General features: G+C 39.7%; 1 protein-coding gene across 1 annotated transcript; it reads right to left on the bottom strand.

Annotated features, from left to right (window-relative positions):
* Window positions 1-2,307: 2,307 nt before the first annotated feature.
* On the bottom strand, window positions 2,308-25,431 carry pnpla3 (patatin-like phospholipase domain containing 3). The gene is made up of 9 exons (XM_041781145.1): window positions 25,146-25,431; window positions 21,857-22,089; window positions 18,584-18,649; window positions 12,482-12,691; window positions 9,760-9,820; window positions 9,492-9,668; window positions 9,270-9,402; window positions 7,374-7,481; window positions 2,308-5,687 (listed from the first exon to the last, which is right to left on the bottom strand). The coding sequence occupies exons 1-9, from the start codon at window positions 25,330-25,332 to the stop codon at window positions 5,444-5,446; spliced, it is 1,419 nt and encodes a 472-aa protein (XP_041637079.1). The 5' UTR covers window positions 25,333-25,431; the 3' UTR covers window positions 2,308-5,443.
* Window positions 25,432-27,694: the final 2,263 nt, after the last annotated feature.

The following is a 27,694-nucleotide window of genomic DNA, read 5'->3' as shown; positions in this document are numbered from 1 at the left end:
CTAAGGAAGAACAGGCTTCACCCTCCCCTCTAGGACAGCAGAAAGCAGCAAGCACCTCTGCTTCAAGAAATTGTGTGTAGGGTTGCTGAGTGGGGTACAGAGCAGTCGAAAGAGTTACAGCAGGTCTCCCTTCTTCTCCTTAAGCTAATGAGAGAGCAGGCTGGTGGCCATGTTAGGACTGCGGGCAGTCAGACGCCACCTTTGGTTGTCACAGTCAATCCTTCAGCAAGAAGATAGGGCATGTTTACTTCGGCTCTGCAATGTTTTGGCCAGGTGCTTCCAGGATGCTGCAGCAGGCACAGGAAGCTCGGCAATGTGCTAGGGGGTTTCAGGCATGCTGAGCTGAAGTCAAAGCAGCCCCAGCCTGACTGGAGTCAAGGAGATGTGAGGGTCCACCAAAAGGTATCTTGGCAGAGAAGGTCTCAACATGGTGGATGAGGCAGCAGTGGCTGAGGGCCACCCAGCCCTTGTCTCAGTCCTGATGTTATGCTGTCCCTAGTCTGCTGCTGTCCCCGGAACTCCTGTGCTTCATGGGCAGGCCTGGGAACAAGCCCCTGGGTGGTACAATGACCAAGGGGTATCGGTCTTGTACCAAAATTGCACAAAAATCTCACACCAGTCCTAGACCTCAGGTGATTTAACAAGTTTCTCAGACCCCTAAGATGCAAGATGCAAACCATTCCAAGGGTAAAGCAGGTCATCTTTCTAGGGGACTGGTTTGCAACAGCCAACCTCAAGGATGGCTATTTTCAAGTCCAAATCTGGGAAGGGCAAAGGAGAGCTAGCTATTTTTTCCTTCAAAGGAAGGACCTTTTGGGGCCTCTGTGTCACCATAGTCTCAGAATACTGGATTACCTTGACAACTGGCTGGTTTGCGCTCAGACAGAAGAACAGTGTCGCACCCATCCAGCTGAGAACCAGGGTCACTTGGAAGCTTTGCCTACCTCTTTTGGGCCCTATTGCGACTCTGGTGCAAGCTGTGCCCTTGGCAGTGCCTCCTGTCCTGGGACTATGTCCTCAGAGGCAACTACAAGCCAAAGTTTTGGTAACCAGAAGGCTGTGTGTGGCTCTCAGATGGTGAAAGGACCCAGCCAACATTGCAAAAGGGAGTGTGCTGGGACCAGTACTGCAATGTCAAGTGGTCCCTGCAGACGAGTCGTTGATAGGCTGGGGTGCAGTCCACAATGGCACAGGTGCTGGAGGGAGCAGGAGAACACCCTAGATGGGCCAGCATGTAAACATCCGGGAAATGAGAAGTTTATCTTGCTGCAGCATACATAAACAGGCAAGGGGGCCTTGGCTCCTCACGCCTTTGCTGGATGGCACAGTGGGAAAGCACTTAATTTCAACAAATAAAGTTATTGTTATTATTATAATTTTGTTGCTCAGGGCCAGGCATGTAGTCGGACAAATGAATCAGGGTGCCAATCTCTCAAGAGGAGGCCCAGACTCCGAGGAAAGAAGACTGCATCCAGAGGTGTAGGAACAGATCTGGTGCCGCCTCTGCAGGGCGGTGGTGCATCCAGGGACAATGCACACTGCCCTCTGTTCTCCCTCAGGTGAGACAATAATGACTTCTAAGCAGCTATTCATCCCTTTAAGCCTTAGTTTGTCAGTCGTCTGACATTTATAGTCATTCTGAAGACTTTCTCAGAGTCTGGTCTGAAAGCATTCATCTCAGCCTGAAGATCAGCAGTGGTTTTCATTCTGTCTCTAGAACTTCAAATCTTGAGGTGTCTTGAAATCTGCTCCAGTTAACTTCAGAAACTTTTGTTTTGGTGCATTTTTTAAGTACCACTCTTGGCAATTGACTGGAAAGCATGTGAGAACACTTTATGTCTTTCCCATTTGTTTCAGGTGGCTTCAACACTAGGGGCCCCTTCCTGGATCCCAGTGCACTTGAACCCAAAGTCCAGTTCATGTTGGTCTGTGTGAATGCAAACAAACCACGCCTTGGCACACTTGGCACATGTGGTCTGGGGCGCAATTCAAGTGGACGCTAGCCATCCAGCATCATGAAATGCTTTAATGTGGACTCTTTCAAACTGAATTCACCTTTTTATACCCAAATTTGAGCTGGCTCACTGGGCTTTAGTACTTTTTTCTTTTTCTTTTTTTTTTTCTTTGACAAAAGTAAACTGGATAATTCTTGGATAGCGATTATATTTTAGCATTCATAACATTTCGGTGAAAGAGCTTCTACATACTGATGTATTTTCGTCTTCTTAAAGGCTCAGCATTCTCCTCCTTACTTAAGCTGGTTGAATTTCTCATTGTTTTATGCAGAAAAAAATAGAAATAAATCAATCATTTTAAAAGAATTTAATCTTGAAAGGAAAGTCACAGTGTGTCACCAATTTTACAATCAAGCAATAAATGACAAGAAAAGGGTTTACATGATAAAACCCCCTGGTTCCATGCCATACTGAAGTCTGTTTCTAACTCTATGCATAGTAAAGGAGTAAAAGAGTATTATAACGCCATGTCCGCTTTAAGGTCACTTGGATTACAAACATATTATTTTAAATTGTTGCTTTAGCCATGACTTCTGTTGACTGAGACAGACTTCAATCTTGCAACTTCGTCAGAAACAAATCCAGAAATAAAAAGAAATAAAAACAATCCACAGTCAACATTTTTAGGTAAAGTTCACCAGGTAAAACTTTGAAAAGTGCTATTGATTAAAGGCTAACATCTTCCCTTAAAATTAAAATGCTAAATAAAATTGCCTCCATTGGTTTACTGTTGGTAGATGATTTGTCAAGTTTTTCTTTTTCACTTAATGGCACATAAAGCAGTTTAAAAAAGGCCAAGATGAGACAGTTAAAATTTAAAATCTGAAACAAAAGATCCTTGATTTTAGACAAAGAGAAGTTAGCAGTATCTAGCTTTCTATTGAAGCTAGATATGCAAGGTTGATAAAAACAGGCTGGCTGTACTTTTTATTTTTCCAGCTAACTTGTTTTTAATGTTTAAACTCTCAAAAAGGGCCTGAAATCAGCCCTAAATTACAGCATACATGATATATTTGTCTCATATATGACATGAAAACAAACACCTCTACTATCGACTAAACAGGAAAAATAAAAAATAAGATAATACAGATACATGATTCAATACTGTTTGGCTGTTTTTCTTTAACACTTGCTTACCAAAGAGTAACAAAAATACATCCAGGCCATGAAAAAGACCAATCGTCAACTTTTTAAGTAGTTCTTTTCAAATCCTATTCAGACACATAATCTTTGGGTGGAGACATTATCATATCATTGGAAAACATTACCATGATTTTAAACAATAAGTTAATTGTGCTTTTCATCCTAAGGTGGAAAATAAAATCAAGGGACAAGAAAAAAGGGAAGAATGGCACAAAATACAAAATGGTTCTGCTTCGCTTGTACAGGCACTTTTGGCTTTATAACTGCCTGGATTTACAGTGGTGGTAGAGGGGGCTAAAAATGAATCTAAGTGTTTAATTACACAAACACAATTTTTTGCCCAAAGTGCAAAGTGAAAAACTTTTTTTTTAGGATTTCTTGGTAATTACAGACTTTAAATATCTGTAAGAATCCTACAATTGGCTCTTGTTATTGTGCAAGATAACAAGGTGCAAGGTTGTGTTACATGCAAGAAAAATGTGATTAAAAAGACATTTATTTTGAATTAATAAGAACTTTTGTGAGGGTAAAACCAGGCCTAACAACACGACTTAAATGAAGTCATGTAAAGCCCAAATGAAGCACTAGATAGTCTGGTAGACTAGTCATGAACTCATGAACATAGGCTGTAGTCCTTGAGACAGGTGGCTTAGATTCACATGTCATTCCCCACTCTGTCATCCAAGTTTCCTACACTATCCACCATTTTTCCATCTAAATAAAGGAATAAAAAAAGCACCACCCAAAAGAAATGTAAAATATCACCATAAAATGTCATGAAGCTCAACACTGACAACAGCAGCTCTGGTTCCAAAGATAAATTTCCTCATTCAAATCTTCCATTGACATTTTATAAAATCCATATGCCAATATTTTTAATTCTGAAACCAAGCTGACCAGCTATCCAGACACTTATGACCATGAAACATTTGATTAGACATGAAAACAGCATCAGATCAGAGTAAAAAAAACTACGATACAAGATTGTTTTCAGAATTTTGTCAGGGGTGAAGGGACTACACATCCCACAATCCACTGTGATTCCCTTACTTCATTGCTACCAATGCTTTTCAAATTTTCAAACATACAAAATTTTTTTTTTTTTTACTTTTATAGTTATCAAGTGTTCAAATTGCTAATAATGGTGTAATATATTGCCATTTGTATATGCAACTAAATCATTAAAAGAGTACAAAGAGGATTAGAGCCTGTGAAAAAAAAATTGTTTGCGATCCAACTTTTTATTTCCAATTTTGATATTAAATTCAGAATTCTTAGATTGAAGTTAGACTTTTGACTTTAAAAAAGTGTTTTTTTTTAACTCTGAGAAAAAAGTCAGAAATCTGAGGAAAAAGGTCAGAATTCTGACTTTTTCCCCCCTCCGGTTTCTAAGATTAAGATAATTTTTCAGTCACAATTTTTTCAATTTGTGGCAGGAAAAAGTCCTTATTCTGACTTTAATTTAATATATAATATAATATATTTCTATATTATTTTAGCCTCCTACTTTTTTATTTTTCTTCTGTTATTTGTTTTGTACCAAACACCAAGTCAAATTCCTTGTACATGAAAATGTACCTGACAATAAAACTTGATTCTGATTAATCAAAAAACAGCTGAAGTTTGAGGTAGAGGTAAACGGGTAAAAGCAGACATCACCCACAGATGTCTCTTTGACACTCTAGGATTGTGGGTAGTGTAGTTCTTTTGCCCAAGATTGACAAATAACCCTTTTTGTCTGAGAATAAAGTTGATATAATGCGAGCTTATGTCTTCTACAGGACTATAAACCATTGTTTAACACTCAGGTAGCTCAGGGAAAGTCTAAATTGGACAGTTATGATGTTATTGCTAATAATCAAATCTGTAATAGAGAAAAATAAAGAGATTTTTACCTCTGAAACCACGATTTTGAGCTCTATAACGAACAAAAATAATCAGAAGGACAAAATGACACAGAAAGCAAATTATGGAAATAAAATAAAACACTACTCAAATAATTGTTATGAAATGAAGAGTAAATGAATATATTCAAACAAACAGGTAGGTAAGGTTGTAGTTAAAATGTAAAACAACACACATTAAAAACAGGTCATAAAACACATCCATGATTCTGAGCAGAATGTGACGCTGCTCTCCAGAGCACTTGTTCCAATATTTCACTCTGGGTGCTACCTGGAGTGTTCAGTGTCAGAGATAAACTAATGGTCCCATTTTCACCATCCCTCCATCCTAAGGAGAGATTTCACGCCCTATCGTGGTTAAAGTGCTGATCCTGAATCGTTTCACTGCTGTGCTTGGCTCTGAGGGTCGTCCTGTAGACCCACAAAGAAGCAGACCTGAGTGGGAGAGGAGGGGATGGTGTGAGGCGGATGGGAGAGGGAGTAGGAAGAGGAGGTAGAATTTGGGATCTCCCAGTAGCTCCCGTGCAGGTCGAGGGCAGACAGAGCAGGAGGGGTGTCTCTCTGCACTGGTTTGTCGCACTCCATCGGCTGAGGCTCATTCAAGCACTTACTCAGGCATGGTTCACTGTGAAGAAGTCAACAACACGGATACTAAAGACATGTTCCACTAATTAAAAAACAAAATAAATGCACAGAGTTGATGGGTAACAAAACTGTAGGACAGCAAGTCAGTGTTTTAGGAAGGTTGTGGAAATTTTTGATACTTCAAACTTCCCAACACCACATTTTAAATCAATGCACTTGCCATTGTGATTGATGTTTTCCTAACTTTGAAAAGTAAACCAGTTTAATAAAACAGTAAATACCTCCCTGTCTTAATTTTTTTAGCTTTTAATCACATGTTCGAATGTAGGCCTGGTGACCATTGACCACTATGTGGAGCTACAGCCTTTTATTCTCCATCTCTTCAAACTGCAAGACAGTCTAGCTACAGACCATTCATCTCTGACAGCCACTGTCAGAACCTGCTCATCTGAGATACTGTATAGCTCAGAACAGAAACACACGCTAAAACTTTCAAAATAAAACGTATTAAACATCTGCTTAGGTTTTGGGTAAGGGTTAAGGTAATGGTTGGGATACCGAAAGTTCAAAACCTGGCCTGCTTAGGGAAAAAAGCTCATCCTCCAGGAAAACATTCAATGCAGCAAGTGTAGCTTATGCAGCTCTGTTAGCTGCGTATGTTACTTAGATAATGTAGCTAATGCATCTAAAGTTAAGCTCACGAAGTATTTATGCAAGCTACGTATCTATGTTATCAACATAGCTAAGCTAGCTTTAGCTAAGTTTGCTATAGTTCACGTTGATGAGGCTAACTTAGCTATAGATAATGTAGCTTACGTAGCTAAAGCTAAGCACACAAGAAGCTATGCAAGCAAAGTCCCTATTATCTATGTAGCTAAGCCAGCTTAAGATAGGTCTGCTAAAGCTAACTTTGCTAAAGCTAACTTAGCTACATTGGCTTGTGTAGTAACACTAATTACGTAGCTAGTAAGGGTGGGAATCACGAGTGGCCCCACGATACGATTGCGATTGCGATACCATATATTGCGATATATTGCGCTCTATACCATTTTTTTCAACCGTTTAGCTGATTTAGCATTAGTCTTGCCTTCATGTTTGTCTTATTTCTGCAGTATTTTATTTTCATGTAGCGCTTCTTGCAAACCTCATGTGTCTAATTTGTGCCCTGTTTGCATTACTAATGTCCTTCCCCTGTTGCTGCCATGTTTGTTGTACTTTCTCCTGCTCTATGACCATCACATCTGCCGACTTCACTAGACAAACAATCGTCCAAACAATTAATTTTATTCTTCATTATCATAGACTTCAGTCCATATTAGCAATTAATTTGAAAAAATTGATACTTGGTGGATGAGACAATACAATATATCACTGGTGGACATTAATATAATGTAATTAATATAACATTGGTGGACAAGGACTTCTAGGTCTAGAACAAGTTTAAAAATCTGGTATCATCACAGTGCTAATGTCTACTATGAAAAACAGAAAAATACAATGAATTACAAATGTATCCCACAGTTAGAACTCATGAAGAGCAGAGGTTTTCCTCTCAGTTCTACACTTAAATTTAATGGTGAATACTCACACAAGTCCAGGTAAAGATAATGAGATCAGAGAACTTTTAAATATCAACAAAAAGATCTTTAAAAAAACTACGGAGACTACAAGCACAACAATCAAACCTAAACCGAGTAAAACCCTGCTTTGAAAAATCTTTTGTCACCTCATTGAAGTGGGTGGTGTTCCCTTCCACACCTGTCGATAAACGTTTCCTGCCACCCCGACCAGCCAGCTCACATCAGCGGGCACCTCTGGGATCCACTCCACAAACCTGCAGGAGAGCAGGATTTGTTTAGCATGATCACAGAATATGAGGTTAACATCCTACAGACTTTCACAGGAAACCTCAAGACAAAAACAAGATTAATAATGAGGCTTTTCATGGTAGATTTTTGATCAGCGGTGGTTTCAAATTTGTCAAGTTTGATGACTGAGTGAGAACCAATAGGTAAGACCAAATTGCTCTTAAAGTAAATTTACACTCTGGTAATGTGGCTTATTTTTCATATGAACTATTCATTTTGGACTGAACAGGTTCCGTTTTGTGGCCCTGTATTGAAGTCTCAATGATACATCAATGACTAGCAAGTAGTAAGTTCTCAGGATCTTTATAAAAGAAAATAAGACATTCAGCAGGGTGTACAAAATATGAATATTAACAGATATACGTGTCCAAATTTTGAATGATCAGCTAACACAAAAGCAAATTTTTTAAGTTCCGTATGTTATTTACATAAACTATAATAATAAATGGGAGACTAATTTGGCTAAAAGAAAAGTAATAAAATCTACCACAACTGGGTTTGAGCAAGACATTTTCAGGTCCAAATGATGCACAAAGATTATCACAGTCAATCAAGTGTATTTTGATTGTATTTATTCTATTATAGAATAATGACACACGAACCCTGGGGGCAGGAAGTGAAGAAGAGCTGTTAGGACTAATGTGAATGAAGAAAAGTTAGTCTGTTAAAGCTCTAGGAAGACCTGCTGCTACTATCATCAGAAAATGTCTATATCCACTTGCTACGATCAGGCCCGTCCACAGGATTGGCTGGGCCCCTGATAAACCCAGAAAATGGGCCCTCTCCAGCTGTGATTTATTGATGATGTGAATGTATGTGTGTTGAATCAGTAGCACTGGTGCTAGCATCCTAGTTAACAGTTCCCTCATTTTGGAGCTGAAAAGTATGAAAGCTATTGTTGGGTTCTGCTAATGACATTATTAATTGTTGTTACTTTTTAAACTGTGTCACCACTTTCTCCATCCATTATTGCCACTTCTTTTTGCCAGTTTTTGCCCATTTTAGCAGCTTCTTTATGCCAATTTTCACCTATTTTTGCAACTTTTTGGGATTTTTTTTTTACCACTTTAATCTTCTTTTTGCACCTTTTCACCCATTTTAGCCACTTTTTGCTCATATTTTCTTATTTTGCCCTGATGGCCCATTAAAGCCACTTTTTAGCCACCTTTTGAGCATTTTTTGCCTCTTATTGGACAGTTTTTGCTACTTTTCACCCATTTATCTGGCTTTTTTTTGCTGCTTTTTAGAGTTTTTAAAACACTTTTATCCTGTTTTTGCACACCATCATTTTGGGAGTCTTGTACTGAGCTAAGAGGCTACCTATGCCTCCTTAACAGCTTTTCTCCCCTGTTTTGCCATAAACATGCTTTTAATGGAGGTGCTGAAGTAGTATTTAGAAAATAAACAATGTGGGGTAAGAGACAGAGTAATGATGTGTCAGCTTTTTTGTGTACATGACAAGAGCTGACTACTGTTCAGGAACCAGTTTCCTTTCCTTCATTTTTGTAGTAACTTAATCCACATTAAAAAGCCAAACTGGTACCATATGAAGAGCTGTTTATGAGCTAAAAGACCAGCTCTTATAACTGAGCTGAGCCAAATAATCCAGACCTCTAAAAAGAGACAAATTTCCAATAACAATGAGCCAGGCTGTACTGAACCAAACATGACCACTTGATGGAAATGGACCACATATGAGTGATATCTGATTATGCTAACGCCATGTATAAAGAGGGCTCTTGATTTCTACTCACCTCTGAGCTACAGAGTAGGCAGACTGCACAGGAAGTGTGTATGGCATGAGCATGTAGGACGCCACTCTCATCGGCAGCATCTCAGACACTTTGGTGTATAGGCCGGATTTATCCTGACAGGCTTCACAGAACACTGACGGACACAGCAAAAACAAAACATGTCAAACCGATTCTTTATTCTGTAAAACTCTGTCTCTTCAAGATATTCAGGTGACACTGTACCTTTCTTGATAGGCGTAGGCAGATTGATCTGCTCATCCAACCACCAGTGCTGCTTCCTCAGTAGGCGGAGCCTCCGCAGCACCCACTCTTTGGTGGTCTCTGACTGCTGACAGCAGCAGGTGGGCTGGCTCTCCTGCAGGGTGGGGCCTGTGGTTGGCTGCTGCTGCATCAGGAGGTCTGAGGCCACAAAAAAGAGGACATCAGTGACAGTCCAAAGGTTTCTCTGGAGTCTGATACTGATTCATCACAACAGTTCAGGAAAACTCACTGTTCTCCTCGAGGAAACGTAGAGCATCTTTATAGCCACTCTGGCACATCTCAGCCAGCACCTAAAGAGACAAAAAAAAAAAAACAACAGAAGCAAAATTTTCAATGGAAATTTTAACAGACAAACTTCACATTTCTGGTGGCATCATTACCAGCATCACCAGAGTTTAAAAAATCTAGTTCACGTCAGACCTAGTTTGTTTCATTGCATAAGAGTACCAATAAAAGACAGATATGTCATCAGAATAAGACTCTCAGCCAATCAAACTAAGAATCGTGTATAAAAGACACACACAGCTCTCTGTTTTATTTGACATTTGATTCTTGTGACTGCCTGGGGCCTAGGACTCATGTGGCTGTGGACTCGGACGTAATTCCTCCCTTGCAGGAATGTGTCCAAACAAACCTGCCCCCGTCAAACACACACTTTAGCTCCTGGTTACATAATCGAGGGATCCAGACGCATTACAGGCAACAAAAGCAACACATTCACACGTGAGGGGGAGTGGAGGATGAGGAGGAGTCTGAATGTGTAACAACAAATATGGCTTCACCAGCCTGACTATGTCAGAGCTCACCTCAGCTCAAAGGTTACCTAACAGTGGTCACAGTGACGGGGAATGAGAGAAAACGTGGGATAAATGCAGGCAGAAAACATCTTGCAGTTGGGGACATGAAGGGGAATAGAAGCCGGGAGAAAAAATAGTAGAAAAAACAGATATTTATCTTAACCTTACATTTTTCAGCATGTATTCACCGGTCTCTACTACGCTGCATTCTCAGGGATGTTTTATTTCCAATAACTGCATATTTCACCTCTGATAACTTAGGTTTTCACCACAGTGGTTAGCATTTTATTTGAGTGTTAAAATAAATGACACTTTAATTTAGGGCGAGACCACAAGCTCCTGCAGAGGCAAATGAAACACAAAGTACAAGTACTACAGACAGGAAGTGTCTAGTAAACAAGATATAGCCTTAAACTCAAGAAACATATTTTAAAATGTGTTTTTGGTGAAAAATGTTAACTCTGATTTGAATTGTATGTTTCATGTTGTCACAACACAGGACTTTAAACTTCAATATGATAGGAGTAGTCATCAGTATTGATGCTTTCGTGGAGTTATAAAGGTACATGTATTATAACTGTTTTGGTATAGAATGGTCCTATTGTACTATGTAAAAGTCTGCCTACTTAAATACATTAGAATTTTTCTTTGATTCATATCTCTAAGCGAGTTCCTACATGGACCAGAAAGAGTGTCCTGGCAGAGTTACCTTGTAATTTAATAGAAACCAAACATTCAATGCCGTAAGACTACTTTGGTAGTCAGCTAGTTGCTGACTATCAATCCAGTAAATTACCTGTGCAGGCAGATATTCAAAGGCATTTATTTTTGGTGACCAAAAACAACTGTGATAGTCAACTAGTTGCTGACTATCAGGCTGTTTAAGTTGCCTGTGCATACATTTTTTCATTTTTACTTATATTAAATAATATCAAAGCCAATCCATTCAAGTCCACAGCTAAAAATGATTCTGATAGTCAGCAAGTTTCCCACCATTAGCCTGATTAGTCGCCAATTAGAACAAACTAGAGCCCTGCTTAGGGGCGCGTTTCTTTATCCCGCTCCTGCTAGATTTTTGACCATTACCAGCACAGGACTGTCCAATCCGGCCTGCAGCCGGAATAGATTCTGACAATCCATGCCAAATATTCAGGATAACAAACAGTACGTTTAAGTAAAGAAATGGAAATATAATATGTCTCACTTAACCTTGAGAAAGTTTCCGCACTGAATGAAGGAAAACAACCACAGCACTCAAATCCTCATCATGCATAACTGTGCTACACATGGATAAAAGAGCATCCAAGAGCCTCCAACTGATTTAAATCCTGGTTATGGCTTAGGAATAGCAATGTCAAATTAATATTTACCAACCTTATTTTCACATAATTTATCATCGTTTATTTTAAGTTATAAAGAGGTGAAATAGTTTCCTGATCTCTGGAAAGTTTGTGAGTCATAAAAACTGCAGCACACATCCATCAGACAGTAGGCTAATCTTTACTCTATTAACACTGTCCTGTTACCAACATCATTATTTGATGCTTTACGCAATAAGGCCAATTTACAAATACTGTAACTGCATAACGGCTCAGCATCTCCACACGCCGGCCGCACACATTTAGCTGCACAGCGACAGTCACATATTCAAACTATATCTCCGCAGCCCCTCCAATTACAACCGTCAATAACAGCAAACAAACTGTGATTTCTGTCGCCAATGTGTGAAATAGCTCATGTTTTGAGTTTTTTGTTTCATATCATCACATCCAGGTGTGCCAAATATGTTTCCTTGTGGGCGTGTTTCAACAAAGTCCAGCTGTTTTCAAGCTCCGTCACTTTCCCATGAGTGCAGTGCAGTTTCCGTCTTTTAGCCTAGTGTTTGAGAGCCAGCGCCGTCTCCTCTTCAGCATTGCGGCGGAGTGAGCGTTTGTGTTAAGCAGGGGAAATGACATAATGGCTTGTAGTGGGGGATGGGGAGGGGACAAACTGATGCGAAAGGTGCGCAATTTGGGAGTTTATAGAAAATCAGTTCATATTTCTTATTTGTTTATAGGACCTGTTTCAAAACATCAATTAAGTCTTTTGAGAGGTTCAGGTGGAGACAGCGGCCTGCTGAGGTGGTACATGTTGGAAACTTAGCGTGCTTCTTGCCTTAGGTTCAGGTGGAAACAACGCCCTGCTGATGCGGTACATGTTGCCCAGATTCATCTGGATGCTGGTGTTGGTGAAGCGCAGCTCGTGGAAGCTGGTGGAGTTATCCCGGGGGCAGATGTCGCTCTCGCCGGAGAAAGGAGAGATGGTGATGGTGTTCTTCATCTCTGACTGCGGCAGATTGTCGCTTATCCCGCCGTCCACGTAGCGCTGGAGCAGAACAAGACGAAAGGCCAGATTAGACAACATTTACAGAGCAGTTGAAAGTTGTTACCATTACAGGACAAGTTTCAGCCAAACGGTTAAATCAAAGCATTTTATATGCACATGATGTGGACTGGACAACAAACAATTACTTTTTCATATTTATGCCATTTTTAATAAACCTATTTAACTATGATAACATAATCTACACGTCCTAAGCAATACAAAAAATATTTGATTCATAAACAAGCTAGCATCCTCATTATTTGTGTCTGACAAATAAAAGCATGAGACGAAACCCTCTGATTTTAACTGTGAAACTACTTAATCCATCCACTTCTGACTTTAAATCACAGGTTTGTATTTGTTAACATGAGTGGGAAACCTCCGTGAAGGACTCATCTCTGTATAAAGACCTTGTGAGGATTTAAGGTCATTTTGGGTCTTGTGTTTTTTGGTTAACAGCCTGTCGTGCCGTCATGCCACTAAAATTTCCAATGTGCTTAAAACATGGAAATTGGAGATTCATGGAAATTCGAGTTGATTCCAGGTCTACAGATCATTTTCAGTCTGTTTCCGAAAATTCCCTCTGATCTGGATGGATTATTGTTGGTTTATATAGCTAAGCGGTGGTCATTGACAAGGGAGAGCGTCTATGGGTGAGCTCGTCTCAACAGAAAGGATCATTTAGAAATGATCCAACCATGTAGGAACTTTAAGCAAAATTTCTGGTCTTTTCTACATAAAATCTACATCTTTACATCTCTCTAAAATTAACATTCATATATGACTCATTTTTAGAGACTTCTTATCAGTGAAATGAAATGTTACACTCTGGATTGGATTTAAACTCTGTAAAATCAGTAAAATAAAAGAAAGACTTTCTTTCCAAAGGGCTTAAAATGCCTCAGAGAAGGCATTAACCTTTTTCTAAGTGCTGGTCTTAAAACCCCGCTCTGCTGGGCAGAGATGCTGCCAGCTGTGAAACATGCAGCAGCAGCGTGCCTGAATGTAGGTCAGCCAGGGAATGGAGGTCAGGATCATTCAGAGTAAATCACATAGAAGATAAAAACTGTACTTTGATACTTTCCAGTAGGTGAAATATTTGATTCATGACATCAGAAATGGGTCTTTTATATCAGTCAATCAACCTTTTTGAAATAATATTTAAAACAATTTGTTCCTGTTCGGAAATATTACAAATACAGTGCTTGCAAAGGGGTTTAGTTTTTATTTATTCATTTTTAAAAATAGGCTAATTTTGTTTTTGTTTTGTTTTTTACCAAAAAGAAACTCTAATGTCAAATAGTTCAACAGAGGTCTAGCCAACTGATGCTAGTAGTCTCACAATTAGTGAAATGGGATCACCTGAGTGCATTGAATGTGTCTGAAATAATTGTAGTAAAGTTACTTGTAGCTGGAAGGTCCATTCACTAGTTAATCAGTATTCCTGGCTACCATTACACTATGAAGACATAAGAACACTCCAAGCAACTCAGATAAAAGTTGGGAAAAAGTCCGAGCATGGATTCCAAAAAAACCCAAAAGACTGAACATCCTGCAGAATTCAGTTAAATCCACCACCAAGAAATGAAAGGAATGTGGCACATGTTTAAATCTGCCTAGATCAGGCTTCAGCAGCTCAGATGGGAGAGACTCCACATACAACAACTGTTGCCCTTGTTTTTCACCAGTCAAAGCTTTATGTAACCTTGCAAAGCAGATGGATACGCCTGTTTCCGTGTTTTTCACTGGCAAATCCATCTTGCAAAGCACCCATTGGAACCGTTTGGGCACGGTTAGAAAATGACAGGACCAATCAGCGACGAGGGGCAGTACTTTCAGGAGCGGCAAAGTCGTGACATAAACAAGCAGCAGCAAGAGACCAGTGCAATTATGGCAGAAGAGCTTAGCGTGGATGCTGCTAAAGCGCTAGTTTTATCAGAACTTGACAACATTTCTTTGTTAAAAGAACAGTAGTGAGTTGTTTTCTTTTCAAAAATGACAAAAGGTGAGTACTTTCATGTCTATAGTCACCATGTTTCACATTATTCCTCGGTAGCTGCGCACATGCATCTCAATAGTAGCTACGTCACGTGTTTTGTTGCTCTGATTGGCCCGTAGAGATGTGACAGACAGAACGTTCATCCAATCACATTCCAAGTTTTTTTCAAAGCCTCTGCCTTTTCTCAAACGTTTCCTATTGAAGCTTTTGCCAGATGGATGTGTGAAACACATCCATCTGGCGTGTCAGGTTAAGCTTTATGAAAGAGTGGCAAAGAAAAAGCCACTGTTGAAAAAAAAAATCTCGACTAATGTCCGCCTTCAAGCATGTGGGAGACTCCATGGCCAAGCGGAAGAAGGTTCATTGGTCTGATGAGATGGAAATGGTGCTTTTTGCCATCAGACAAAATGCCATGTTTGGCAGACACCAAACACTGCACATCACCACAAACACACCATCCCCACTGTGAAGCATGATGGTGGCAGCATCATGCTGTGGGGATGCTTCTTGGCTGCAGGCCCTGGAGGGCTTGTAAAGGGGTTAGGGTTAGAATGCTGCAAAATATAGGAAAATCCTGGAAGGCAATCTTAATCAGTCTGCAAGAGAGCTGAGAGCTATGGCTCAGGAGGAGATATATTTTCCAGCAAGACAATGACTCCGAGCATACAGTGAAAGTTACACAGAAACGGTTTATAGACAACAAGGTGAATGTTCTGGCCGAGTCAAAGCCCAGACCTCAATCCAAGAGAAAATTTGTGGCTGGACTTGAAAAGAGCTGTTCACACCTGACATTTGTTCCACCTGACAAAGCTTGAGCAGCTTTGCAAAGAAGAATGGAGTAAAACTGCAGTGTCCAGACATCCACACAAACTCAGTGCTGTGATTAGAGCCAAAGGTGCAACTACTAAATACTGACTTGAAGGGGGTGAATATTTATACAATAAGTTATTTTGCATTACATGTCTAGTTTGTTCAGGCACAAAGTTTGGATTTCACTTTACCGTTAAAACCTTTTAACCGCCCACTCCACATTTGCCTTTGAAGGCGTTGTCAACCGTCATCATTCTACAGCCTAGTTTACTGCCTAGAAAGTGTTAATTTGCAGCCCAGTAACAGACACGAACCCCTGTACAGCTTTTTTAAAAGCTCATGTAATCACAGTGAGTGGTCCTGGCATGCCTGTGGACTCTCTTTACTCTTGTTAAACTATGAAATATCCACCTCAAACTTAACAAAATCAAATTTATACAAAAGAAAATGAAATTGTATGAAAGACATGAACATTGGTGTCAAAAATCCAGCAGTAAGTCAACTTCAGTACGAGTAATCTCGGCTTCATTGTTATATAAAGTCATCTTATTAACATTACATAACGACAAGTGCCAAAACTTCTCCATAACTTTTTGTAACATTCTAATTAGACTGAAAACAAACCAAAAATCCTGGAACAATAATGCCACTACTTTGAGTTAAAAAGAAATACTCAAGTTCTTTGAAGCAACTTTATCAAACTTTCATTCCATTCATATCCATTCTTTTGCTGGATATTTAATTAACTAGAAAAAAATGTGTTTTTTGGAGTTGAAACACTACTAAACCTGCTCTCCACCATGCTGTTAGGTGCCGTGCTTTAGAAACTTGCAGACTAAAGCATAAAGAGGGTGAGTCACAGTAAACGGAGCCGTGAGCAGAAGGAACACGATGTACAGAATCCTCAGATAACGCCTGCAGACAGGAGATGAACATATGGACGACATACAGATGGTTAAATGGCTTCAAACATCTGCGCCTCACTGAGCTTTCAGTTTTTATATTAAACTTTGGCACCAAAACAGAGAAGACTGATCAGACAAACAGCTCTATTCATGGAGAAATGGCTGAAACGTTGACAAAGAGGCTGTTTGTCAGTGATGTTTTGTCATGTAACGGTTATGTTTGAGCTTCACTGCCTGAAAACTTTTTGAGTTACACTCATATTTCTTTTTGCATGATTGCTTCTTACATTTTGATCAACTACTTTCCCTTTTAGTCTCCTACTACCAGTAAGCAAGAAAGAATACTGATCTCCCCCTCTAAACGTTACGGTTACATTATGAAATCAAAATTTCATGCTTATTTCCTTAACTGTGACATAATGGTTTTGACTAACTTTTATCTGCCTTCATTGCAGCCTGCAGTGCTTGATCTTTGCTTTATATTTACGTCTTTCTAGCTTAATCTAAATGTAATCTGATTGACTTCTCTGTGACTGTAAATGATGCGGCGACAGAGAAAAATCCCCCAGTCTTATTAGTGCTGCTTTTTGCACACAAACAGAGCAACCAGAGCGCTGAATTCGATCACTGCCAAAGTCCAAACACAGCTGATAAGTCCAAATACAGACAGACAAGGGTTAGCAGTTAAAATGACGACTGCAGCTCTTTTCTTCACATGGGAATGACTCACAGGATGATCTTATATTCAAGCTGCACCTTGACCTGGGCTTTATCTGTTAGACTTTTTTTTGCTTTGTCATTCCAGTGAAATATACAGGTTTCACTTTCAAACAAAAGTTGTTTTGAGATCACAGCTGCTCTAAATATGATGAAAATGATCCTTCTTTCAACGCAACACATTTTAAAGCTCAAGAGGAAGTCTCTCTCTCTTCCGTGCTTTAAGCAACATTTTTAAACTTCCTTCTCCTTTTTATGTTTGTTTTCCCCGCATGAAGACGACTTAACCAAGTTTTCATAACTTCTTGAGCCCAATTCAGATTAGATGGGTTGAGATTTCTGATTTTGTCATAAAAGGGAAAACATTCAAACAAGACTAGGCTAAAACCTAGTGCATGGCTGACTGCAGCTACAGGGGATGGGGTAACCTGACACACCAGATGGACTGTTGCATGGAAATATTTCACATTCATCTGGGGAAGCTCTTATAGAAAGCATTTGGAAAGGGCAGGACTTTTCAAAAAACTCTCGGAAGGTGACTGGAGGAACGTTCTGTCTGTCACATTCATGACAGGCCAATTGGAGGCAAAATGACATTTTACGCATGAGCTTCTAAAGAGTTGACAGGTTGCCACTGCCATAGATTGTTAATGGGGGAGCTTCTCGGTGACTAAAATTGATGCCAAGGCCGGTCAGGAGATGTGCAAAAACATCTTCTATGCCAAGACAAGCTCTCGAAGTGGCGTTTTCCTCTTGTTTTAAAAAGAAATGTGGTCCAGTTCCGATTAAACTACCACTTTCCTACAGCTACATCTGAGCACACAGCTACCCAGCTTCACCAGAAAACCCCACCAGCAATGATTGCAAATTCATGACGAAGCAGCCTGGGAGAAGAGCGAATACATTTTTTTTGTCATGAAAAACTTTCAGTGTTTCTCTCTGCCCTTGTTTTAATAAAGAAGTGTTGTCCAGTTGTGATAAAACTGCCGCTGTGGCTAAGTCCGACCTAATCACTCGACCAGCAGCCATTCTAAATAATCACTCACACCTAACACCTAACATTTTCCCCCATAACTATCACAAACCATGTCCAAGCAGGTTGGCAGAAGAGTGAAACATCTTTCACATCATGAAATACTTTTAGTGTTGTTTTTTACTCTTTACTCTTTTTACTCTTGGAGGAGATATTGTTTGGAACATTCAGCTGATTCACTTCCTTAAACGCAAACAAATCTGAACTAAAGGCACGGTTTTGAGGGGGCATGGTTTGCACAGTCTGCAAGCTGCACCTGGTCAATTCACAAAGCTGCACCTGCACCTTAAAACATCCTAGAACGGTCTTGTTGCATCACAAATCTTTAGTCTGAACAGGGCTTTAAAAAGACATCATGGGGCTTTTCTCTCTGTTGTATGAGTGCTTTGTATTTTAGAGGACGACGATGAGCAGCAGTGGTCACCTACCACTCCTCTGAAGGATGGAGGAATCAGGCCACAATAGATCGGGATGAAGCAGCTGCAGATCAGCGCCTGTAGACAAAAACACGGTGTTAAAACAACAGCCAACTCCTGTAGCATGTCCTTTACCTTACAATAATCACAGCATCTTGTTTTATGGATTCTATCAGCATTTGTTCTTGGCTCTGTTTCTCCCTCACTGAGCCCAACTAGCTCTTTAATACTATCTGTCACTGATGGGTAAACAACAAAATGTTGACTTTGGTCAAGTTTCCAAGTTTTTTAACCTTTGCAAACCAAAAAATATAGTCATGCCAAACAAAAACAGCATGTTTCCTTCTGTGGAGCTGAAATCAAATGGGAAAAGAAAACAATGTGAACATATTGAGATAAACAGATGATGCAAAGTTAAATCTATTTTTATATTTAGGTTAAAGTTAATGCTTCTCTGCCATTTTGGTGGATGCACTGTAGCACAGCTAGCAGGGAGGCTAGCTCTGCTTGTCTCTAGGTCAAGTTGCCCTGAGTTATTTTTGTTTGAGATTTTGATTAGTTGGATTGCCTTCAGAAGAAATCTTAAACACATAAAACCAGTTATTGTAAACCAGTTATTGTTACCTTTATCTTTTATCATCTCATTATTCATCACTCCTAAATCAGTGTCTTCAATGACTTTGGTGGATTAAGCTTGTTTTTTTTAGTTGGATTTATGCACTGGTGACCATATGTTGGAGGTGGAGCTGATAAATTTTAATCAGAGGTTGATTTTACCGCAGTTATTGTAAAGAAGATATAGCGCAAGAGTGCATCTTTCTTGCTGCCAACTGCTCTGGTTGCCCAGCAACAACAACAACACCAATAGTGCATTTGTATTTCTTTACCTCTTAGAACACCGTACCCACAAGGACTGTACGGTGTTTCACCAACAACAAACCGTTTGATACAGGAAGAAGATGGAGGAACACTGCAGGAGAACAACATCAGGGAAGTTTGGAGAGGCCTGAAAACCATCTCAGGCCACCAGGAGCCAAACTCCCAGGCAGCTGGGGATCAAAAGTGGGCAGATGAACTAAACACCTACTTCTGTAGGTTTGAGGAGATATCTGCCCCTTCCCTAGCTGTGTCAGCTCTGCAGCAGCCCCCCTCCTCTGATCTCCTAGCACTCTGCCTAAGCCCCCCCCACAGTATTCAGCTCACCACCTCCACCCCCCACTGTTCCTTCCAGCCCCCCATCTACACCCCAAGACACACAGCCCCCCTGCTCCAACCTGTCCCTCACACCTCTCCAGGTGAGGAACCAGCTGAGGAGGATAAAGACCAGGAAGGCTGCAGGACCGGACGGCCTCAGTTCCAGGCTTCTCAGGTCCTGCTCAGACCAGTTGAGGGGGATCATTGGACATCTGTTCAACCTGAGCCTGAAACTGGGAAGGGTACCAAGCCTCTGGAAGACGTCCTGCGTGGTACCCGTGCCAAAGACCCCGCACCCTAAGGACCCTAGCTGCTACAGGCCAGTGGCCCTAACATCCCACCTCATGAAGGCCCTGGAGCGGCTGGTCCTTGACCACCTGTGCCCCCTGGTGAGCTCATCCATGGACCTGCTGCAGTTCGCGTACCAGCCTGGCATTGGGGTGGATGACACCATCATCTTCGTAGGCGCCCCCACTCCCCCCCCATCCCCAGTGAACATCCAGGGAAGGGACATTGAGATGGTGACATCTTACAAGTACCTCGGTGTTCATCTGAACTATAAACTGGACTGGTCTGATAACACCACTGCACTTTACAAAAAAGGTCAGAGCAGACTCTATCTGCTCAGGAGGCTGAGGTCTTTTGGGGTGCAGGGAGCACTCCTGAAGACCTTCTTTGACTCTGTTGTGGCCTCGGCCATCTTCTACGGCATGGTCTACTGGGGGAGCAGCATCACAGCAGCTGACAGGAAGAGGCTGGACAAACTTATAAAGAAGGCCAGCTCTGTCCTGGGATGCCCTCTAGAACCTGTGGAGGAGGTGGGGGAGAGGAGGATGGCAGCCAAGCTGTCCTCTATGATGGACAACAACTCCCACCCCCTCCAACACACACTCACTGCTCTAAGGAGCTCCATTAGTGACAGGATGCTACATCCTTAGTGTGTGAAGGAGAGGTAACGCAGGTCTTTCCTTCCTGCTGCTGTTAGGTTCTACAACAGAAACTGCTCAAAATAATCTGTGCAATAACTAATTTATATGTATAATCTTTACACATGTTTGTGTGTATATATATATGGTGTATATAGGTGTATATAGGTGTACATATTAATATTTCCACCAAACCCAACCTGTAATATACCTAACCTGTACATAACTGTTTGTAAATACTATTTATATTTTGTAAGACAACGTTTTTATATTCCATACTTATGTTTATTAGTACTCTTGCAATACTACTTTTATTTGTACTCCATTTCTATTGTGTTTCTGTCGCCAAATGGCCTGTTTTTTCCTGCTTTGTCTAATACTTTTTGCTGCTGTAAACTGGAATTTCCCCTTGCGGGACTAATAAAGGAATATCTTATCTTATCTTAATTATTTTTAGCTATTTTGCAAACAAGGAAAGGGCAGAACCTTTCAAAATAAAAACTCAGAGGGTGATGGGACAAATGTCCTGTCTGTCACATTCATTACAGGCCAATCAGAGCAACAAAACATACGAGGTGGTAGGGGTGCATCGGCAACTACATAATGTGAGCTCTACAGGCAGCCATTGTTGTGTCAATCCCTGATTCTTCAACATCATTGGAGCCAGTTGGTATTTTAAACTCTTGCTTAAACTGGTCAGGAGAGGAGCAAAAATATCTTTTCTACCAAGAAAAGCTCGAAGTTTGGTTCTTTGCTCGTCTTTAAATGAAGATATGTCCAGTTCTTATCAAACCTCCAGATTAATGTCTTCACTGTTTTCAGCTAAACTACACCTGTAGCTACCACCTCTTTCTCCTTAAGTGATGCTAATTGGTCCTGTCATTCTCTGACCAGGGCAAGTGTCTCAGCGTGGAGCTTTGCAAGATTGGTTCATCTGATGACAGACATGGAATCTGGACAATCCATCGCTGGTCAGCTGTCTATGGACCCCTTAATCCTACCTTTAATGTTCGGTTCTTGATCAGTCAGGGCATCTCTAATCAAACGATTTCTAAAAAGCTGTCCATGGATTTTTAAATTTTGTTATCTAGTTTGATCACAAAAAGGTCAAATAGTATCAGAATATGTCAAAGGTGACTTTAGCATGGCAACGAACTTTGCTCACCTGTATGAGTTCCTCTTTAGACTTAAACTCCGACACCAGCACGTTCTCCCCGTCAGACACTCGAGTCAGAGACACGCAAAGCCGTCCTGAGGCGAGGACGTGAGCGTCGGACGGCAGGTCCCGGTCCAGCCCCATCCTCAGCACCTTGACGAGGTTGAACGTCGGGTGAAGAGGACCCAGGTTCCTCTTCCTGGCTTCTTTGGCGACCTCGATGACATCCTCACAGCATTTAACTGAAAGAGAAAGCAGAGGTTTACACAAGCTTGAAACGCAAACAAATAGACAATCTGCAGCTGGATCAATATCTACTGAAGCTACCAGGAGTCAGTGACCAGCAGTGACCCGCTCGCACGTGATGTTTGACTCCTTTATCAGAAAGTAAAAAGGCTTTCTGTGAATGAGACTGTCCACAGCAGGACACAACATGCTCTCTTATGATCCCCAATTTCACGCCGCTTTTCTGTAAAACTCATGCTTCACATGGATCAATGAGGGCTTTATCAGAATGCCGTAATTCTGTATTTCTATCAGCACTGCCCTTTAAATGTGAGCATGATCGATTACACATGCTAATCTAATCTTTTGCTCATTATCTACGGTGTGTTTACGAAGCTTTGAACACTGAAGGTTGAATTATTGACTAATGGTTGAGCCAAAAAATGAATTCATGTTTCAGTTTCCACTCAATTAATTTATGTTGCAGGGGGTTTATTTGTATATCAATCATTTAACACAGGATAAGGATAAATATTAGAGTCTAACAGATGTTGGATTCAAGAAACAATAATTTAAAAGAGACAGACGATCACATTTACAGATAGGGCTGCAGATTTTGGGAGGTTTTTAAGGTGGAATGAAAGATATCTTCCAGGAGAAAAAAAATCTACCTGCGGAAGTATGCAAAAAGTAGCCCAATTCCACGGGAAAACTGCAGACCTGGCAACCCTGTCTGCCGCTCTTGCAGCAGAAGGTGGGAGCAGACTTTTCTTCTGCATGTGTTTTAATATGAAGGCTACTTCCTCTTCTTCGTTGGTTGTTTAATAAGCGGTTAGCAACCACACTTACCAGCATTACTGCCGCCAAGATTGGCAAATATACTGTCACATTTGTTTAGTTTTATTTGATTTTTTTCATGGTTAGGATGCATGTGACTTTGTGCACCGAACCATGGCCCCAGAACTGTCAAAAACCATTACACCCCTAGTTACCCTAACATGAGGTTTGAGAGTTATCAATAGCTAAAATACAACTGCTGATTATTAAATAAAAGTATTCAAAGCAACACTAAAGGGGCAATTTAGAATTTTTACTGAAATATATGTATTAATATCAAAAAGGACTTCTCTAACATGTTTCTTTTGCTGATTTCTTACATTACCTCATCTATATTTATTGTACATACACTTTACAAGAACAGTTTTTGTTAAACGGGCCTTGTCCACATGTACGTAGGTATTTTTGAAAATGTTTTTCACAGAAAAACAGCAGGTTTTGAGGTAAGCTTATGACAGCACATTAGTGCATTTTTTTAGATCTAGATTTTGGCATAGTATGCCTTTCTTCTTAGAGAGGAGGACAGTGGATAAAGTCGGAAAGAGGGATAAGAGATTGGGGAGGAGACTTGCAGGAAAAGAGCCACAAGCTGTACTTGAACCGGTGCTACCCACATTTATGGGCCACCTAACCGCCGAGCCACCAGCGCCCAGTAACAAACATTCTTGCCTATTCATGTGAACAAAGATTATATTCAAAACTTTGTGTTTGTTGATGGGATTACCTTTCAAGACAGACGAGGAAAACCTTTGGTTTAAAAAATACCCGCCTCAGTGTGGACAAGGCCAAAGTCTTCAACTACTGAGGTCAAACCAGTCATGTCTGACACATCGTAACAACAAACAACCTGTTATATAAATAACTATAAAAAATATGAATTAGTCTGGCTTTGGAAACTATTGGAAAAATTTGACATTATGTAAGAACTCAGCTAAAAATATGTATAAGATGGTAGTAGTCATTTTAAAATCAACATAGATTCAGAGTTAAAGCTGACATTGTAGCTTTAATTTACAAATTTTTAACAGTTTGCTAAGTTATAAAATTGGACAATATCAATTAATTTTTGATATCAAGATAACACAAATATAATTATTAGACACCCTAAATTGGGTAATTTCTTGTTTTTATAACAGAAAATCTTCAAATAAACTTCATTTTACTGTCTAAAATAATGTGACTACATTAGAAACAAATGATTTCAATGTAAACATTGAGCAGGTCTTTAGATGGATTCATTTCTCTCCTATGACGTCATAATGACATCTATCTAATGTTTTGGTACCTCGTGATACTGTTGATCTTTACATTATGGGGCAACTGTATTGTACATCATATTGATCATCTAATTTTTGGTAAACATACAACACTTTTCAAATGTTTTTTGCCAACAGCACACTTGAGACCAAGCCAAATTCCCAAGGCACATCACATTCATATCCATGCAGAAAAGCCTCTTTACAGCAGGTGTTACAGCATCTTTAGTCGGTGTGTAGTTGTAGTGATAAATTATGGTTATACAAATTCCCACGGCACACCTTGGCCTGCCACAGAACACCACTTGGGAATCTCAACTTAATGCTTTGGGTCAGTATTGTAAAAACAAACAAAAAATAAATAAATAAATAAATAAATAAAAGAATATAATTCAGACATTTAATTTATACTGAGCTGGACGAAAAATGTATTTTTTATAAACATCATGACCAACAATAATATTTGCAAAAATTTCAAATAATAAAAACACAGACATGATACTACTAGTGCTGTTTGAGGCAGGGTAAAATATTGAGTTTTTAAAAACAAAATATTTTAAGAGCATTTACATTAAGAAATTAAATTACATTAATGCAAGTTTGTTACTGCAGCAACAAAACCAGAAGTTTTAGACACCCATATAGTTGATACAATGATCATTAACATGCATAACCATTGCCAGTATTTTTTTATAATTCATTTGTTGCTGTGGTATAAATAAGGTATGAGTTTGATTTTTACTAGAAAAAAAAATCAAAATTTATTATACTATTATTATGACAGTCATTTATTACTTTACAGAAGAAAATATACCGATATTTATCTTGTATCGCCATTTTATAAACATATCGAAATATGATTTTTTTTTCTCAGTATCGCCCAACCTTACAGCTAGCCAACTTTTATAAATAATAAAGTCTATTATCCTTATTTAAAGTCATGACACAGAGCTCCAGACCATGTAGCGGTTGTTTCTTACTTATCGAAGCCTGGCTAGCCAGCACAGAGGCGGTCAGAGCTCCAGCAGACGCCCCGTACAGCTTGGTGGCTTCTCGGATCAGATACGGAGCTTTCTCCAGCAGACAGCTCGCCACTCCGATGTGATAAATCCCCAGAAACCCGCAGCCGGCGAAGGACAGGTTCCAGCCTCCGTTCAAGTCGAACATGGTGGGGCATGCCCGTGCTGGAGAGCCCTGTGAGCGGATAGAACACCGTGTACAGTCCGCTGAGAGCCGGAGGAGTTCTACTATTATTGAACCGGTGAACTGGAGAGGACTGAAGTCTGAACAGGTCAATAACAACTGGAGCTTTAAAAGGAGGGACAGGGAGGAGGCTCGTGAGATGTTCGAGGACTGTCAGACATTGGAGAATCAGGTGGCCTGTCGGGAAATGTAGGCGTGATTGTCATGGTTTCTCATCGACTAAACGATCAAATAACCACAGACGAGCTTTAAGGTCAGGCATAGGAAAGAAACACGTGAAGAGGAAGGCCTTTTCACCAGACACTTTATAATGAAAAACAGTTAGGCCAGACCAAAGCCAAAATGTCAAGGGAAAAAAAGCTGAAATGTGAAAGATACAACCCCGATTCAAAAAAGTTGGGACACAGTGTAAAATGCCAACAAAAACAGAATGCAATGATTGTCACACAAAATAAACCCAAATTTTATTCACAATAAAACTTAAACAACATATCAGATGTTTAAACTGAGTCATTTTACTGTGTCATGAGAAATATTTGCTCATTTCGAATTTTATTTAGCTAAACATCTCAAAAAAGCAGGGACAGGCCCACGTTGTGTGTTATCCATCTTTTCTAGCAACAACCTGTAAACATCTGGAAAGAGAGGAGACCACTCTGGAGTTTTGGGAGAGGAATGCTGTCTCATTCTTGTCTGATGTAGGATTCTAGCTGCTCAACAGTCCTGGGTCTTCTTTAGAGTTTCATTTTATGACGCTCCAAATGTTTTCTGTTGGTGAAAGGTCTGAACTTTACACACTGATGATAGATGATTTTGATATTAAAAAAGTCAACATGACAAGTCTAAAGGCTCAAAATCTAAGATGAAAAAGTTAAACTTATTGTTATATACTTATTGTTATTATTATATTTAAAGTCAAAATAATGTATTTAAAAGGCAAATATATGACATAGAAAGTTTAAATCACGATTTTTGATGGTGAAAATACAAGATAAAAGTCAAAATCATAAGTTTTAAAAGGTCAAATATTGTGAAAAATTCAAAGTTGTGAGTTTTAAAGGTCAAAGAAATAAGATACAATTCTTATTCATTAGTTTTAAGGGCCAAAATAATACATAAAAGTCAACATTAGAAGTTGAAAATGTCAAAATGTGACAAAAAAGTCAAAATCATGAGTTTAAAAGGTCAAAATAAGAGATAAAATTCAAAATCATTAATTTTGAAAGTCAAAATATTGCTCAAAATTTAAAATTGTTGATCTGATGGGTCAAAATATAAGAGAAAATTAAAAATCATGAATTTTAATGGTCAAAATATGAGATAAAATTTTTAAAAAGTATGACTTTAAAAGATCAAACTTCTACTTTAAATTTAAAATTGGGATTCTAAAAGGTTAAAATATAAGCCAAATTACAAACCATAACTTTGAGTCATACGTGTGAGATGCAACATTGAAAATATGAAATGAAACACATTTCTTTTCCACGTTCCTGAATTTTTATCAAATAATTTCTACTCTTTACTATTTATAATTTTCATGACTCATCGGGGATATTGTAAATCATCAAGGTTAAGTTGACATTTTTGTACTGGAGGAAATCTGCAGACCTCATACTGGGTGGACCAGTTATAATAAAAATATGATCTGATCTGGTGGGCCGGGTATAACTGCACCCCAGGCCTTGAGTTTGACACCCATGGTGTAGGCTATGACACCCCCCGCTTTACTTCATATTTCGCTCTTTTAACGAGTGTGTTAAGCTCTTAATATTCCAAATGGCCAGAATTCCAGCATGTCTAATGGTAAACTGGACCTCTGCTGAAATATGGAAGGCTTTCCCTGATAGGGACGTTGTCTGGATGGGAGCATATGTTGCTCTAAAAACTCTATACTTACCTTTGTGTAAGCTGCTCACGCCATAGGCACTGACTCATAACAGAGATGTAGGCTTTTGAAATGTGCTCTGATAACAACTTGGATGGGCCTTATCCTTTTTTTGTGGTTTCCAAAAATAATTTCCAATTTTGACTCATCTGACCACAGAACAGTTTTCCATTTTACCTGAGTCCATTTTAAAAGAGCTTGGGCCCACAGAAATCAGCAGCATTTCTGAATGCAGTTCACATATGGCTTCTTCTTTGCATTATACATCTTAAACTTGCATTTGTGGATGACACGTTGGATTGTGTTGACAGACTATGATTTCTGGAGGTGTTCCTGAGCCCCTGCAGTGATTTCAGGTACAGAATCATGTCTATTTTCATGCAGTGCAACTTGAGGGCTGAAGATCATGAGCCTCCTGACCCATGGCCTTATCCCATGCAT

The sequence above is a fragment of the Cheilinus undulatus genome, linkage group 23 (genome assembly GCF_018320785.1).
Source record: "Cheilinus undulatus linkage group 23, ASM1832078v1, whole genome shotgun sequence".
NCBI classification, from domain to species: domain Eukaryota; kingdom Metazoa; phylum Chordata; class Actinopteri; order Labriformes; family Labridae; genus Cheilinus; species Cheilinus undulatus.
This window is presented reverse-complemented; position numbering and strand designations above follow the sequence as displayed.